The 16,013-nt window shown below is 44.4% G+C and overlaps 2 protein-coding genes across 8 annotated transcripts in view; one reads left to right on the top strand and one right to left on the bottom strand.

Annotated features, from left to right (window-relative positions):
* The window catches only part of chd5 (chromodomain helicase DNA binding protein 5), a 73,786-nt gene extending 71,185 nt beyond the window's left edge, over window positions 1–2,601 (top strand). Inside the window, exon 37 of the mRNA XM_067970208.1 lies at window positions 399–2,601. Within this exon, the coding sequence (XP_067826309.1) occupies window positions 399–520 (122 nt within the window). The 3' untranslated portion in view covers window positions 521–2,601. The remainder of the gene's footprint in view (window positions 1–398) is intronic.
* A 5,347-nt stretch (window positions 2,602–7,948) lies between these two features.
* Window positions 7,949–16,013, bottom strand: part of kcnab2a (potassium voltage-gated channel subfamily A regulatory beta subunit 2a) — a 274,196-nt gene continuing 266,131 nt past the window's right edge. For all 7 annotated transcript variants that reach the window (XM_067970202.1, XM_067970204.1, XM_067970206.1 and 4 more), the window contains 5 exons: window positions 15,538–15,658; window positions 15,004–15,098; window positions 13,725–13,845; window positions 10,588–10,676; window positions 7,949–8,970 (listed from right to left, as the gene is read on the bottom strand). In XM_067970202.1, the coding sequence (XP_067826303.1) occupies window positions 8,881–8,970; window positions 10,588–10,676; window positions 13,725–13,845; window positions 15,004–15,098; window positions 15,538–15,658 (516 nt within the window). In that variant the 3' untranslated portion in view covers window positions 7,949–8,880. The remainder of the gene's footprint in view (window positions 8,971–10,587; window positions 10,677–13,724; window positions 13,846–15,003; window positions 15,099–15,537; window positions 15,659–16,013) is intronic.

The following is a 16,013-nucleotide window of genomic DNA, read 5'->3' as shown; positions in this document are numbered from 1 at the left end:
AGCCAAAAAGGCTCGGCTCCACCAGTGAAACGGTGCACTGGGGGGAGGGAGGGGTTTGAAATCGTCCAATTCTGGTCTCTCGCGCATCCCCGATTTCCTTCATCCCACCATTGGCGGCCGTACCTTCAGCTGCCTGGGCCCTAAGCTCTGGAATTCCCTCCTAAACCTCTCCGCCTCTCTACCCTCCTTTAAGATGCTCTTAAAACCTCCCTCTTTGACCAAGCTTGGTCACCTGTCCTAATATCTCCTTATGTGGCTCGGTGTCAAATTTTGCCTGATTAACGCTCCTGTGAAGGGTCTCGGGATGTTTCACTATGTTAAAGGCGCTATACAAGTTGGTGTTGATTTTAAAATCAACTAAAAGAAAAATATGTTAAAGTATTTCTGCTTGTTTGCAGCAACCACAAATATTTCGGCTGTGAATGTCCCCGATAAAAAGCTCTTGTCGGAAGGACTGAAAGAACTGGAAGCAGGAGACAGGAAAGACAAAGGCAGTGATGTAATCTGCATTGAGGATTGATGAGAGGGACCCAGGGGGCAACTCTCAGACTTCGAGCAGTCGATTCCACCTCCATACTCCCAGAGTTCTTTAAACTTTGTCAGAAAACTTGAACTGTTTTCGTTTGGGGGGCTCTGCTCACTTGTACATATTTGCACTTTTTTCGCACGTTCGTGGAAGACTATTCCTGTTACATTGACTGTTGTTTGAGGGAGGATAACGCCAGAGGCTAGGGGTGTGGGGCGAAGAGACAAGTAAAGCGAGATCCCAACCAGAGGTGGTAAACTCTGGAATATCAAACCAATTCTACAGATTGTGCTACTCATAATAACCCCCTGTACAATCAACCACCCCTAACCCCCAGTAAATATACCATCCCTAATCACTAGTACACCATCCCTAATCCCTAGTACAATGTACCATCCATAATCCCCAATACAATACACCATCCCTAATCCCTGATGCAATGTACCAACCCCAATCCCAGTACAATGTACCAACCCCAATCCCAGTACAATGTACCAACCCCAATCCCAGTACAATGTACCAACCCTAATGAAAGGGTGTAGGATTCTTCGGCATTCTCATGGTAAAGTGGGTCACGGATCAATCAGCACGTGGAACCATTCAGGGTGGGGGGGAAACACTCGGGGAACCCTGATTTCCTACATGGCCAGTCTGCCCGTCCCCAGTACACGGCACTCCCACAGCCCGTATGTTATACATCATCCGGGTTTAGTTCAGCCTGGTTTGGAACGAGTAATGCTCCTCCTTGTTCTGGTTGGGGTGTTGAGAGTTCTCCCCAGCTTGGCTTCCATGTGTTAGCATGGCAGAGACATTCATACCCCCTTACAACCCCCACCAATGCAGTTTTTTGAGGTGATGGAACAAAGAATTAGTGCCATTGGATGCGTCGTGCTGATTACCGTTTAGTATTATGTAGGATGTTTGGCGAGACTGGACACCTACCCACTTCAGAAGGACCACACGCCAGGGAACTGCTCCTGATCACGATGACCAATACGATGCTGTACGAGAGGTTTAGTGTGTTACTGATAACCCAGAGGAATTTGTTCAGGTTTATTCCCTGTTTCTCGTCAACTGCCCAATGGTCTGGTGGGTCGAGGTGTCTTCCACTGTCGAGCTGAGTCACACAGACCAGAGGGGTCCAGGTTTGACACTGATCTGTGCTGAGTTAGTTGAATTTAGCTTGGATGGGACATGGGGGTTCCTGGAATTAGTCTCAGTGCCACTGAGCCAGGCCAGTGGGGAATAAAATCAGCCCTGCTTGTTCCTGATTTATAGCCAGTGATCTGCTGGAAAGCGGCGATCAGGTGAGGGCAGGATTGGGCTCAACAAATGATGTCTCCCGCCGTCACTGGCAACAATCACGCATGAAGAATGGCCAATTGGATGAAGTACTGGGGGATGCCTGGGACCCCCCATACCCCTGTACCCCAGTCAGAGTCGGCGCCTTCAGGAGAGGGCGAGAAGACGAGGTGGGGGGCGGTATCCCAATTCTCATTTCTGTCGTTCTGCCGAAGATTGATAGTTTTATGAAGCTCATCTGTAATAACTTTTTTTTCACCAAATGTTATTTAAGTTGCTTTATTAAACTCAGTGAAACCATGAACAATGAAACCTCAGTGACTGTTTAAAGCCACATTTTATAAATTGAGATGATGTGTCTGAACTCATCGAGGTTTAGGTTTCTGAGCTGAGCATTTTACATTGTGTGTGACGTTCATTCCCTCCCTTGCCATCCCTCTCTCGTTATTTCTTTCCCTCTCGCCCTCCTTCCTTCCCTCTTCGGTCTTTCTCTCCGTTACTCCTTACTATGTTAAAGGCTCTATGTAAATACAAGTTGTTCCTCTCCACCTTCCTCCTTTCCCTCACCTTTCCTTCCTGCACTCCCTCATTCCTTCTCTTTTTCCCTCTCTCACCTACTTCTTCCCAGTCTCATTTCCCTCCCTCCTTTCCTCCTCTTTCTTTCCCTCCCTCTCCCACTTTTGTTCTCTGTCTCCCCACCCACTATTTTTTTCCTCTATAAAGGCACTGAGCACTCGCTGAGGTTCCATGGGCATCGGGGGGGGGGATGCCCATTCTTCACGTGTGAAGGGGGTGGGGGAAGCATTGGGGACCAGGAGAGCTGCAGCTGAGGCTGATCCCGTTGTCAGACAAGAAGTTTCCAGCACAGGACAGTGGTCGAGAGCAGGACTGCACGGGCCAGCGTTCCGGCTGTGGGCTGTGGGCGTCCCACCCGTGCTCACTGCATCCATCAGACGCTGCCCAGAATCGTCAGTCACAGGTGATGCTGATTCTTGGAGGAGGCAAAAAAATAAAAACTGAAGCCAATCTCAGGAAAAACTGGGAAAATCATCCTCACTTTTCTGAGCCAATCAAAGATGCTTCAGGAGATGATGCATAACTAGATACAAACTGGTAAACACCAGACACATCTGGTGATGACAAACAGAAGAGTCAGTGGTTCGACTTTTATATTTTGCCGATTTCTCACGCATCCCGGCTCAGTTCCTCTTTTCCTGCTCTACCACCCCCCCTCCCCAATCCAGTGCTAGGGTTTAGGGTGTTGGTGTGAGGGTGATTTGATAAAGGATCTCTTTGCTTAACAGTGTTGTGTTATAAATGTAAATGGTAAGTATTGCATTGTTCACTTGGTTTAATACACGGGAGACCATCTGAGAGAAATCCCAGCCATTTGCACATATCCACTCAGAATTCCAGTGTTTTAACTTGTTTATTTTTTTTAAAACAGTACCTTGTAAGGTGTTATTGTATTTTCTGTGTACAGAATTTACTGCTATCCTACTTGAGATTAATAAGCTATTTGGTAAGAAAGTCTCTCACAAATTGAAAGGCTTTACCTGACTGTATAAACTCGAAGTGCATCTTAATACAGTCCCTAAAAACACGGCTTTGTGTTTCTGTCTCTTTCCTCTTCACATCAGTCAGGCTGAAGCCAACACTCTCATAATCATAATTTACAAAGCTGTAAACCATGGGTGTTGGCCCCCTGCACTGGCCCATTTGGGTAAACGCACCATGTACTTTGATAGTGGGCCATTGAGGCCAAACTGGATCCCCAGTCTATGCTATCAGCTGGGAAGGGGGAGTGTAGGGGCACTAAAGTTTGATACAGTGCTCCTGAGCTAGACTGTAAAATCAGCCAACTGGATAATAAGCATCTGTGAGTGTCAGATGAAGATAGGAATGAATTCAGCTGTGCATTCTCCCTCCCATGACAATTAAATAACCTTCTGATATTTACTGTCTCAGCTCACGTGAATAATGATCACTTAAATGTGGTACTTGGGGGGGCTACTGGCATCTATGGAACTGTAACCCCCCAGGAAGGGTCAGCCCCCCCCCCCCCCAGGGGAGAAAGCTGGAGGTGGGGAGTGATAAATGGCACCAAGAATTCCTGTGACAACAGGAACAGTCCACTTAACATTGGCCTCCAAGTTGGTCCTTAGAGTGGATGTGATCATTCCAAATAGGAAGGATATTGCCATTCATCAATTAACTGTAACTAGTTGCAAAAGAGACTATTTATCATTTAGCAGAACAACACACTTGTAACTGTCCAGACTTTGATTTTTGACACCAAAAAGGACAGACAAATGTTTTACTGATCAAGTTTTTTTTCCCTTTCCAATCGAGGTGTTTAAAATGATAAAAGGATTCGATAGAGTAGATACAGAGAAACTATATCATATATATATATGTAAAAAATCTATATTCCCAGAAGCATGCCTGTTATGTTAAAGAGCTATGCAAAAGCTGCAAAAATAATTCACATCACAAAAATGCTACATCCAAGGCCTGCTTTATTTTGGTTCTATTTCGAAGTTACACCACGTCCATTGGATGTGTCCAGGGTGAGACAGAGGATGTGCTGAGTTATAAAGGCAGGGATTTTATATTATATCCTACACAGTGTATCATTTTGTTAAGGTGGAGCTGTGTCCCTTTAGAGAACAAAGTTTAATTGTTAAGTAAACAGCCTGTTTGGTTTTTTAAAAATTATTTCTCAGGATGTGCGCGTTGCTAGCAAGGCATTTATTGCCCATCCCTCGAGAAGGTGGTGGTGAGCTGCCGCCTTCTTGAACCGCTGCAGTCCGTGTGGCGAAGGTGCTCCCATAGTGCTGTTAGGTAGTGGAAGGCACAGAAAACAAGGGCGAAAAACAAATAGGGCCATACTGCAAAATAAAACTAAGATGACTAGCAATCTTAAAAAGACAAGACTAAAGGCATTGTGTCTTAATGTGCAGAGCATTCGCAATAAGGTAGATGAATTAACAGCGCAGATAGATATTAACGGTTATGATATAGTTACGATTACGGAGACATGGCTGCAGGGTGACCAAGGATGGGAACTGAACATCCAGGGGTATTCAATATTTAGGAAGGACAGGCAAAAAGGGAAAGGAGGTGGGGTAGCGTTGTTAGTAAAGGAGGAAATCAATGCAATGGTGAGGAAGGATATTGGCTCGGAAAATCACGATGTGGAATCTGTATGGGTGGAGCTAAGAAACACCAAGCGGCAGAAAACGTTGGTGGGGGTTGTCTATCGGCCCCCAAACAGTAGTGGAGATGTAGGGGAGGGCATTAAACAGGAAATTAGAGACGCATACAAGAAGGGTACAACTATAATCATGGGTGACTTTAATCTACATATAGTCAAACCAAATTAGCAATAATACTGTGGGGGAGGAATTCCTGGAGTGTGTACATGATGGTTTTCTAGACCAATACGTTGAGGAACCAACTAGAGAACAGGCGATCCTGGACTGGGTATTGTGCAATGAGAAAGGATTAATTAAGAATCTTGTTGTGCAGGGTCCCTTAGGGAAGAGTGACCATAACATGGTAGAATTCCTCATTAAGATGGAGATTGAAGTAGTTGATTTCGAAACTAAATAAAGGAAATTACGAAAGTATGAGGTGCGAGTTGGCTATGATAGATTGGGGAACTTTACTAAAAGGGATGACGGTGGATAGGCCATGGCTAATATTTAAAGAACGTCTGCAGGAATTACAACAATTATTCATTCCTGTCTGGCACAAAAATAAAACAGGAAACGTGGCTCAACCGTGGCTTACAAAAGAAATTAAGGATATTAGATCCAATGAGGAGACATATAAAATTGTCAGAAAAAGCAGCAAGCCTGAGGATTGGGAGCAGTTCAGAATTCAGCAAAGGAGGACAAAGAGATTGATTAAGAGGGGAAAAATAGAGTATGAGAGTAAACTAGCAGGGAACATAAAAACTGACTGTAAAAGCTTCTATAAATATGTCAAGAGAAAAAGATTAGTGAAGACAAATGTTGGTCCCTTACAGTCAGAAATGGGGGAAATTATAATGGGGAACAAAGAAATGGCAGAACAATTGGTTCTATCTTCACAAAGGAGGACACAAATAACCGCCCAGAAATGATAGGGAACCAAGGGTCTAGTGAGAGGGAGGAACTGAAGGAAACCAGTATTAGTAAAGAAAAAAGAAAAAATTAATGGGGCTGAAGGCTGACAAATCCCCAGGATGTTGACCCAGCGACGACCTAGGAACAGCTGATATTTGTCCAAATTAGGGTAGCATGTGACTCGGAGGTTTATGGTGTTCCTATGACATCATCACACCAGCGTGTTTTACTGCAGCAGGTATAAATATACCATCACACTAGTGTGTTTTACTGCAGCAGGTATAAATATACCATCACACTAGTGTGTTTTACTGCAGCAGGTATAAATATACCATCACACTAGTGTGTTTTACTGCAGCAGGTGTGAATACACCATCACACTTGCGTGTTTTACTGCAGCAGGTATAAATATACCATCACACTAGCGTGTTTTACTGCAGCAGGTGTGAATACAACATTAGTCTTCAAACAATGAACGAGTGCTCTATTTGAAAAAGCACCACAGAAGAACACTGATTGTGTGATCACAGCTATGGGACTTCCTTGGTGCCTCAGTCGGAGTAAAGACAGTGAGTAGCTGAGCTAGGCAGACCAGAAAAGTCCTAGGTTTGATCCTCAACCTTTACTGAGTTAGTTGGCCTCAGTGATCCTGGGCTAGCGAGAAATTCAATCAGGGTTCGTGGTCCCATTCGCTATCCAGCGATCCTTGCTGGAAGTGTTAGGGGGGGGGGGGAGACAATGTGGGGTTCAGTTGTGATTAAATAGTTTGCCGACAACACAAAGAGTGGAATCAAACCCAAGCAAGGAGTCAATGCCTCAGGAAAGAAAGGTTTGGGTGGTGGGGGGGGGCGGGGAGAGGGGGGTGAAAGAAAGAATAAATAACCAGAACTTCTTGTGGCTGCACAGTTTCAGATCATTGTTCTAACATTTAGACTCAGTGATTCTCTTCCCTAGAGATTATGGGGCACTGTAAGCAGTAATGATTCACAATTTAAGGGCAATTTAAGCCATTATTCTCAAATATGGTTCAGTGCAACTGCACTGGTATCCAGAGGGGGGGGGTTAAAATGCCATTTGCCCAGGTAGCCAATATCTCCGTGACCACCCCCCCCCCCCCCCCCAACAAGAGATCTCTGCGCTCCTCCAATTCTGGTCTCTTGCGCATCGCCAATTTCATTGCCCCACAATTGGCGGCCGTGCCTTCAGCTGCCTAGGCCCTAAACTCTGGAATTCCTTCCCTAAACCTCTCTGCCTCTTTCTCCTCCTTTAAGACGCTCCTTAAAACCTCTCTCTTTCAGCAAGCTTTTGTTCACCTGTCCAAATATTTCCTTAAGTGGCTCAGTGTCAATTTTTGTTTAATAGTCGCTCCTGTGAGGTTAAAGGTGCTATACAAATGCAAGTTGTTGTTAGATGGAATCGGCAAAGGACACATTTTACCCTCTACTCCCCAACCAGTCCTCGTGTTGCCTTAGGCAGAACCACGAGTTGATCAGGAGCAAAAGAGCAACATGGCTAAAAGAAAGATATGCGATTACAGAGGGCATCTTTCAGAAACATCTCAAAGTGTTTCATTTGCAATGAATTTACTATAAAGGGCAGGGACGGCTGCTTTTTAGGCAAAAGTTGCTGCCATTTTGCACACAGCAAGATCCCCCAAACAGCATTGAGATAAATGAGCAGTTAATGTGTGTTTTTTTTTTTAAAAGTGTTGCATTCAGACCCACTTGGTTGAGGGAGGAATATTGGCCAGGGTGCCAGAACTCCCTGCTCCTCTTCGAATAGCACCATTGCATCTTTAATATCCACTGTAACCTCTTGAACAGGCAGGCCAGACCTTGGTTTAATGTCTCATCATAGGTTGGCACCTCTGACAGTGGAGCACTTCCCCTGTTCTACACTGGGTGGGTAGGGGAATAGAAGAGAGAAAAACTAACAGAAAGGGGGAAAAGACTCAAATAGTGACCTGCTTTAAAAGTGCAATAGTTCTTTGAATGTCCAATCCCCGATCTATCCAATATCAATCTCTTTATTGTAATATGATCTTGTCAAAACAGCCCATCAATTCATAGCATTTACATAATCAGCAGCATATACATACACACGGATCCTGATTATAATAGATTCATGCATAGATCAGTCAAGAGCCACTGCTTGTTTTAAATCTACAGTCCTACAAGTTGTTGGCAAGTAGAACCAAACTCTGATTCCTCTAATAGTAATCAAATCGTTACCGTCACATATATACAGCCGGTTTTCAGGACACAATCCTCGATTGTACCTCAAGGTTGTGTTATATTGTTAAGTTTTTTTTCTCTTTCTTTTTCAAATCAGCATCTCTGACACTTTAATAGATGTAGGCATCTGAGATGGTTTCTGAAATGTCACTGAGTGCATGTATATAACATATACACAAGTGTGCAGATTTGGAACCCCACAACACTTTTTTGGGGGAAAAAACCGTGGCTGATTTGGTTTCCTAGGAAGCAGTTAGATTAGTCAAATCTGCTAAATGCAGGTTCCAGTGGTGTGTCGTAACTTATACTCATGATCAACGAGACTCAATATCCAGCAGTAGCTCTTCTTTAAAATAACGGGTGCAACACGTTTTTGCATCACAAGGCAAACTAGTCAAATCTGATGTTAATTTTACTGTCACACCTGTTGTAACCCTGTGACATTTTTGCATTTCAAGAAAAGAAAAAAAGTGTTTTTTTAAAGAAAAATAGCAAAGGTAACAGGCAGCCCACTGAACCAGCTGTGCCTTCCCAGCACTGGTTTGTGGTATTTTTTTTCTTATTTGATCCTTTTCTGTAGCATCAGAAACTTGAAGTTTAATTCCTTCGACGGAAGCATACTGGTATTAACTTCAGTTACAACTCGAGCAGGCAAAGGAGATTGCTTTTGAAATGATAACAGTCCAGGGCCCAATGGAATCCCTCATTAGGATCGATAATCCTTTTTGCTGTATGGCTTGTTTCCCAGGATACCATCGATCTCATGCACGACTGATGAGGATAACTTGGGAAGAACCTGGGGAAAAAAATTACAGTACCAGATTTAATTTTGCCCTAAAGCCTTTGTAATCGCAATGAAACTGCACTCACTCTAATTTGTGTGAATTTGATGCTGATTAAGGCGAGAGGTTTTTGTGTTGGGGAAATCAAACACTTTCCATTTCAGCAATCCGATATCAGAGTCCACCCTCCCTCAGAGCAAAGAAACCAATATTTGAACAAACATGCGATAACAAGACTCAGTGTTATATAAATACTTGTTTGGTATATGTTATTATTAATGCTACCAAGGGTTGATAATCCTTCTTAATAATAACTCTTAGTCAGTAGCAGAACCACACAGACCAAGAAGGTCCCCAGTCTGTGCTGAGTTACCTGATCTCAGCTGCGGCAGTGAGCAGCACACTACAAGTGGGATCTGCACTCCTGGGGAAATCGATCCAGCAAACTCTGGTGGAAATGTGTAGGTGCGAATGTGTTGGGCGAGAACAGGATCATTGGCTGCGACTGAATAGTTTGCTGTCACTCAACATTGAGGTTCATGCATGAAGAAAGGCTTGAGTGAGATACTGGAGGGTGGGCAGTGCCTGTAGAACTGTTCCCCAACAAGGGGGCGGCGCCTGTAGAACTGCACCCAGCAAGGGGGCGGCGCCTCCTGTAGAACTGTACCCCAGCAAGGGGGCGGCACCTGTAGAACTGTTCCCCAGCAAGGGGGCGGCGCCTGTAGAACTGTACCCCAGCAAGGGGGCGGCGCCTCCTGTAGAACTGTACCCCAGCAAGGGGGCGGCGCCTGTAGAACTGTACCCCAGCAAGGGGGCGGCGCCTGTAGAACTGTACCCCAGCAAGGGGGCGGCACCTGTAGAACTGTTCCCCAGCAAGGGGGCGGCGCCTGTAGAACTGTACCCCAGCAAGGGGGCAGCGCCTGTAGAACTGTACCCCAGCAAGGGAGCGGCGCCTGTAGAACTGTACCCCAGCAAGGGGGCGGCGCCTGTAGAACTGTACCCCAGCAAGGGGGCGGCGCCTGTAGAACTGTACCCCAGCAAGGGGGCGGCGCCTGTAGAACTGTTCCCCAGCAAGGGGGCGGCGCCTGTAGAACTGCACCCCAGCAAGGGGGCAGCGCCTGTAGAACTGCTCCCCAGCAAGGGGGCAGCGCCTGTAGAACTGCTCCCCAGCAAGGGGGCAGCGCCTGTAGAACTGCTCCCCAGCAAGGGGGCAGCGCCTGTAGAACTGTTCCCCAGCAAGGGGGCAGCGCCTGTAGGTAAGGGCAGGGCGAAGCGAGGAGTGAAAGAAACCAAAGAGTAAAAACAACCGCAAATGCTGGAAATATTGGAGGGGATAAAATTTGAGGAAAAAGACAAAGAATTGGGGTGCTCCAATAACAGGTCACACTTGAAACCTTAACTTCGTCTTGTCTTCAGATAACTGACTGACTTCTTGTTATTTGAATTTTACAAATGCCGTGCAATTCTTGTATAATATATATTTGATACTTGTACCCATGTGAGTTTTTTTTTTACATACAGGGGCTGTACATCTTGCTTGACAGCCAAAAGCAAGGTGTATAAGCCGTATATAGCTGATGTAGTGTCTGTGAGGACAACAGCAGCTGCTTGGCTTAAGCTGCGACACTGACCTGTATTGCTCCAATGTTTTCCAAAAGTTGCTCAGTGTTTGAAGCTCCTACTAGCACGGAACTAACTCCCTCATTCCTTAAACACCAGGCTGCAAGAAGAATGCAAGACTATTAGGATATGAATATTGTATATGCTTTTATATTTATAATGTATAGTCAGCAGCAGACCCATGTTATGCCCGGTATAAAGGAGGCGAGCTCCGTGACTCCAATGTTGTCTGGGACATGATCAGACATTGGTCCCAGGAACAGCGGTCTGAAGCAGTGCAAAACATGGGTCTTCTACCTATTAACGTCTCAATCACTCTTGGTACACGGGTAAATTAAAATGGGGAGCATGGCATTTGGGGACTGGGGCTCTGTCTGATCATCAGTACTCGCCACACTAGCATCAACAGAGAAACACCTTTTAAAGCACTTTTTCTATTGCGTCTAAGGGTACCTTCCAGTTGTCTCCACTCCTTCCAATATCTTCTTTTCAGTCATTTTTCTGCACGTGTAGGTGCGATTTGCACCAAGATGTGTGTGTGAGAGATTTTTAACGCAGCTTAAAGTTAATCTCAGTGCCCTTCCAGGTGTTGCTTTGAACCCATACTCTCCCTGATGGTTGAGGGGCCCAACAGATAAACTGCTCCCAGGGCTCGAGCTGGTCACTCAGAGTCAGCAGCTCTGGTCTTCCCTCTTCCTAGTGGATCTGGCAGGACCTCTGCAAAGCAGTGCGGGTGAGATTGAAGACTTGGTGGAGGGGCAGGGAAATTGAACCTACCGCTTACCCTCTGATGCACTGTGTGTTGCTGCTGAGTTAGTAGATGTAACAAATTTATAGTCAGTGATTCAGGCTGGAGATTTATTTTAAGAAAAGGCTGTCTGTGCCACCCACTTGATAAAATTGAAACTTTGGGAGTGCGGTGTCTCTGAACACCATCTGCAACACTGTGAATAACGTAGATGAAACAGACCCAGATAGCAATGTAATTCCCCATAGAGGGAGACACATCTGTGATAAATAATCCCCACTCAAATCCCTGAAAATCTTAAACAGCAGCAATCTGTCAGTTTCTTGGTATGTGGGAAAGCTGCAATATTCAGAAATCTCAATGGTTTCTTCCACCTTTAAAATTAATGTGAAGTTTCTGTTTTTTTTAATGCAGCAAGTCTTGTATTCACGGTTCCTACACGGATATTTGACACACTCTCACTAAGTCCCTCTGTGCTATTGGTACGGTTCAATCCGTTTAGATAGCAGAAAAGAATTTGGTATTTGAATGCATTAAGCGTTTGTACAAGAACAGAGCCAAACATAATATTTACCCCAACCTGCAAACTCCAAAATCTGGGCCGGAGTCTCCAAAAATCATTGATTATGTGTATGTGATATTTTAATATATTTATATTTCTACTTTTTTTAATGTGCTTCTAATGATTTTAATGTATTACAGTTTCCACAAATACAAATTAAGAAAGTTTTGGTCTGGTATGCGCTTCATTTCTTTTCCACACACTCAATCCAAGGGATTAACAGCTGTACTCGGCCTAAACCTTAAAGCTTTACCATTAAATACAATAATCCCTTTGATTGAAAAGTGCGGAAGAAAACAAAAATGTCTTTGAACTAATAGTTTTAGGCTTGGAGGACGTTTTAAAATTCAAGAACATCAGGACAGCAGGGACAGGATTGAAACTGTCTTTGTCCCCTGCCTAAAACTCCTTGCCACCGACTACTCCACACCAGCCACTGTCTCAGGTTGAACCAGACTGCTGGCAGTCTCAGCATCCTATTTGACCTGAGCTGAGTTTCTGACCTCATACTCCCATCACAAAGGCCGCCTACTTCCACCTCCATACAATCACCCATCTCTGCCCCTGCCTTAGCTTATCTGCCAGTGAAATGCTTATCTAAGCAGTGGTCACCTCTGGACTCAATTACTTCACTGATCTTCTGGCCAGACTCCCATTCTCCACTCTCCGTAAACTTCAGCTCATCCAAAACTGCTGCCTGTGTCCTATCCCACACTAAGTTCCACTCACCCATCATTGTCTCCTCACCGACCCACGTTGGCTTCCTCTCCCCAACACCTCAAATTTAAAATTTACATATTAAATCTCTCCCTGGCTCCCCCCTACCTATTCTCTGCAACCTCCTCTTGCCCTACAGCCCTACCCGAACTCTCTGTTACTTTGAATCTGTACTGTTGCACATCCTCTCTTTCCTTTGCCCCACCACTGGCACTGTGCCTTCAGCTGCCTGGGCCCCATGCTCTGAAATTGCTTCCACAAACCACTCTGCCTCTCCACCCCCCACCGTCCTCCTTTAGAATTCCCCTTAAAACCCATCTCTTTGGCCAAGCTTTTGGTTACCCCTCCTAATCTTTCCTTCTTTGGTTTGGCCTCCATTTTGCCTTATGCCTCTGCAAAGTGCTATGGGCTATTTCTATATGTTAAAGGCACCAAATAAAGCTGCTGTTGAATTTCACCAGAAAAATCAGGATATCCGATTAAATTGGGATAGCTGAGAGGGATGGGCTGAATTGACCTGACATCTGAGGTGAAAACATGGGTGTTCAAACACTGCATGCCCTGCCCTCTGTCAGACAGATGATTTCTATCTTTACTCTGAACTGAATTTCAAATGTGGAAGAGCACTGCTCTAACACACAATGCCATGCAGCTCAGTGAGAGGACCAGCATCTCATTCTTAGTTTGATTTTAACCCAAGATCTTACAAGTGGAAGGGCTGTAAACAACTATTCCAATGTGGATTGTCTTCATCAAATGACAATAAAAGCTTGCTAGAAAGTTGTAGTTTGATTAAGACTATAAGGGTAATTTCTGATTCCTTGTTCCAGTGGGGAGCCTCATCCACCTACATCACGTACTAGAAACTAGAGTCAGCTGTGCCTAACTTCCTAACCACTAACTTAAGCGGTTGGAAAATCACATGCATTACGTGTCCAAATTTACAAACTTGCGCTTTGGACAGGCGAGCAAGGTTAATACATTACACTGTATGTCACAGTACTTTTACAGTGACATGGTGTCGGAGGGTTAAGAAGGAAGACTTGTAGCTCCAGTCCGCTGCCAAACACAACTCATTTTTTTCTCCACCTATCTCCAGGCGGTGACATTTAAATCCTTACCGATTGCTAGCTGAGGGAGGGTGCAGCTCAGTCGCTCCGCAATGCCCTGTAATTCTTTTAGTTTTCCTTGCTGTCGCCTGCCTTCCTCAGTCAGAATCTTATCCTTCAACCACTGGTAACCCTGTAAATATACAACGATCCAGTTCATGTCAAGATGACTAGGCAGTTGGAGTTGGTGAGACAGTTCACTCTATACCAGGAGCCTGAACTTTACAGTTACCCCCAATCGCACTCTGACTGAGTTAGTGAGGTAGTTATACTGGTCAATTATACTGGTGAGAGTCAATTCAGCACTGTTACCCTAGTAACGGTCACAGAATGGGTTCCCCATTACATTTCAAACCAGTTGATAAATCTTTACATTTATCTATATCAGTGTGTAGATTACTAGGTGTAACTTAGATGATTCCAGCTGCCTCAACCCCTTTACATTAATTTTCCTTTTGTTTCTAAATATAACTTTAAATTTAGGAACATAGGAACAGGAGTAGGCCATTCAGCCCCTCGAGCCTGCTCCACCATTTGATAAGATCATGGCTGATCTGTGATCTAACTCCCTATACCTGCCTTTGGCCCATATCCCTTAATACCTTTGGTTGCCAAAAAGCTATCTATCTCAGATTTAAATTTAGCAATTGAGCTAGTATCAATTGCCGTTTGCGGAAGAGAGTTCCAAACTTCTACCACCCTTTGTGTGTAGAAATGTTTTCTAATCTCGCTCCTGAAAGGTCTGGCTCTAATTTTTAGACTGTGCCCCCTACTCCTAGAATCCCCAACCAGCAGAAATAGTTTCTCTCTATCCACCCTATCTGTTCCCCTTAATATCTTATAAACTTCGATCAGATCACCCCTTAACCGTCAAAACTCGAGAGAATGCAACCCCAATTTGTGTAATCTCTCCTCGTAACTTAACCCTTGAAGTCAGGGTATCATTCTAGTAAACCTAGGCCGCACTCCCTCCAAGGCCATTATGTCCTTCCGAAGGTGCGATGCCCAGAACTGCTCACAGTACTCCAGGTGCGGTCTGACCAGAGTCAAATTTCATCTGAAAAGTTGCTTTACTGATAAAGAAAATCACACCAAAACACAATTATTACATTAGATTATCAAAATAAATTGAACACAGACAGGGACAGCCTCACATTCCACCACCAAGTCTGTCCTGACTTAGGTATGCCTCAGCTAGGGTAGCGATAAGAGTACTACAATTGGCTTAAACCTTAAGATAACAGCAATGAACTGGAATCTGGCAATACATTTAAGCTCTTGTTTACTGTACCTTTAAGGAAGCTCTAGAGTAAGGAGGAACCCCTGCGTCATACTTTCCAGAAATAATGCCACAGGCCAATGGGGACCACGTCATTGCACCAACACCTTCAAGAAAGAGTAGAGTGGTAAGAGCAGAAAAGTTAGTTACGTGAACATTAGTGCCTCTCCAGTGATGCACTGGGGGCAATGTTGCTGCTTGGGCAAAGAACTGTCCAGTAATCTCGGGCAGATTCAGAATATGGCAGCAATTGGGGTTTCTACCCTTCTAGCTTCAGTTGAATAAACTGATTTTTGGGTGAGATGTCCAGAAATTTCTAAAATGAAAACCAAACATAAAAAAACATTTTAATCTATTTTCCTTGGTGTCCTGAATTTCCTGACTCCTTGCTGGGCACTTGGTGAGGTACCACAGATGGTCCAGCACCTACGAAACTATATCCCAACACAAGTCAGGGTCTTCGGGAATGGAGAGAAAACTGGGCAGAGGAAAGAAATGATTTTAAACATGTGATTGTTATAAGCATAACTTTGCGGAAGTATTTACCGATCTTATGGAAAAGCTCTGGAAGCTGCACTTCAACTTTCTCTCTTTGGAAGAGGTGATATTCAGCCTGTTCACATATTGGAGGGATCAGAATAAATTGCCGAGCCACTGAGTAGGCCTCCTGCAGGACAAAGACGGAGACAGTTTGAATATACGACAGAATAATGATAGAGGTGACTTTGCAACTCATCATGAAAGAGGGCTTTTCGTCATTAAAACCACTTTTCAAAAAAGAATAGCTAAGAATTCTAGCACAAAGAGTTATTTCCAGGTTGCGGGTTGAAGGGCACTTGGCAGATTTTCCTTCGGTTTTCAGGACAACATTAAGTTGGCATTCTCTTCTGAATTATCTAACATTACTGCCCAACAGTTTTTGTTCACTGAAAAATCAACACTGAGATGCAATAAACCCAGACTGCTATTATAAAGTACAACAAGGAAATGGGAGCAAAGGACATCAATGGAAATTAGTCAAT

This window comes from Heptranchias perlo, chromosome 32 (assembly GCF_035084215.1).
Source record: "Heptranchias perlo isolate sHepPer1 chromosome 32, sHepPer1.hap1, whole genome shotgun sequence".
Taxonomy (NCBI): Eukaryota; Metazoa; Chordata; class Chondrichthyes; order Hexanchiformes; family Hexanchidae; genus Heptranchias; species Heptranchias perlo.
The sequence above is the reverse complement of the archived record's forward strand: the minus strand, read 5'-3'. Positions and strand labels throughout refer to the sequence as shown.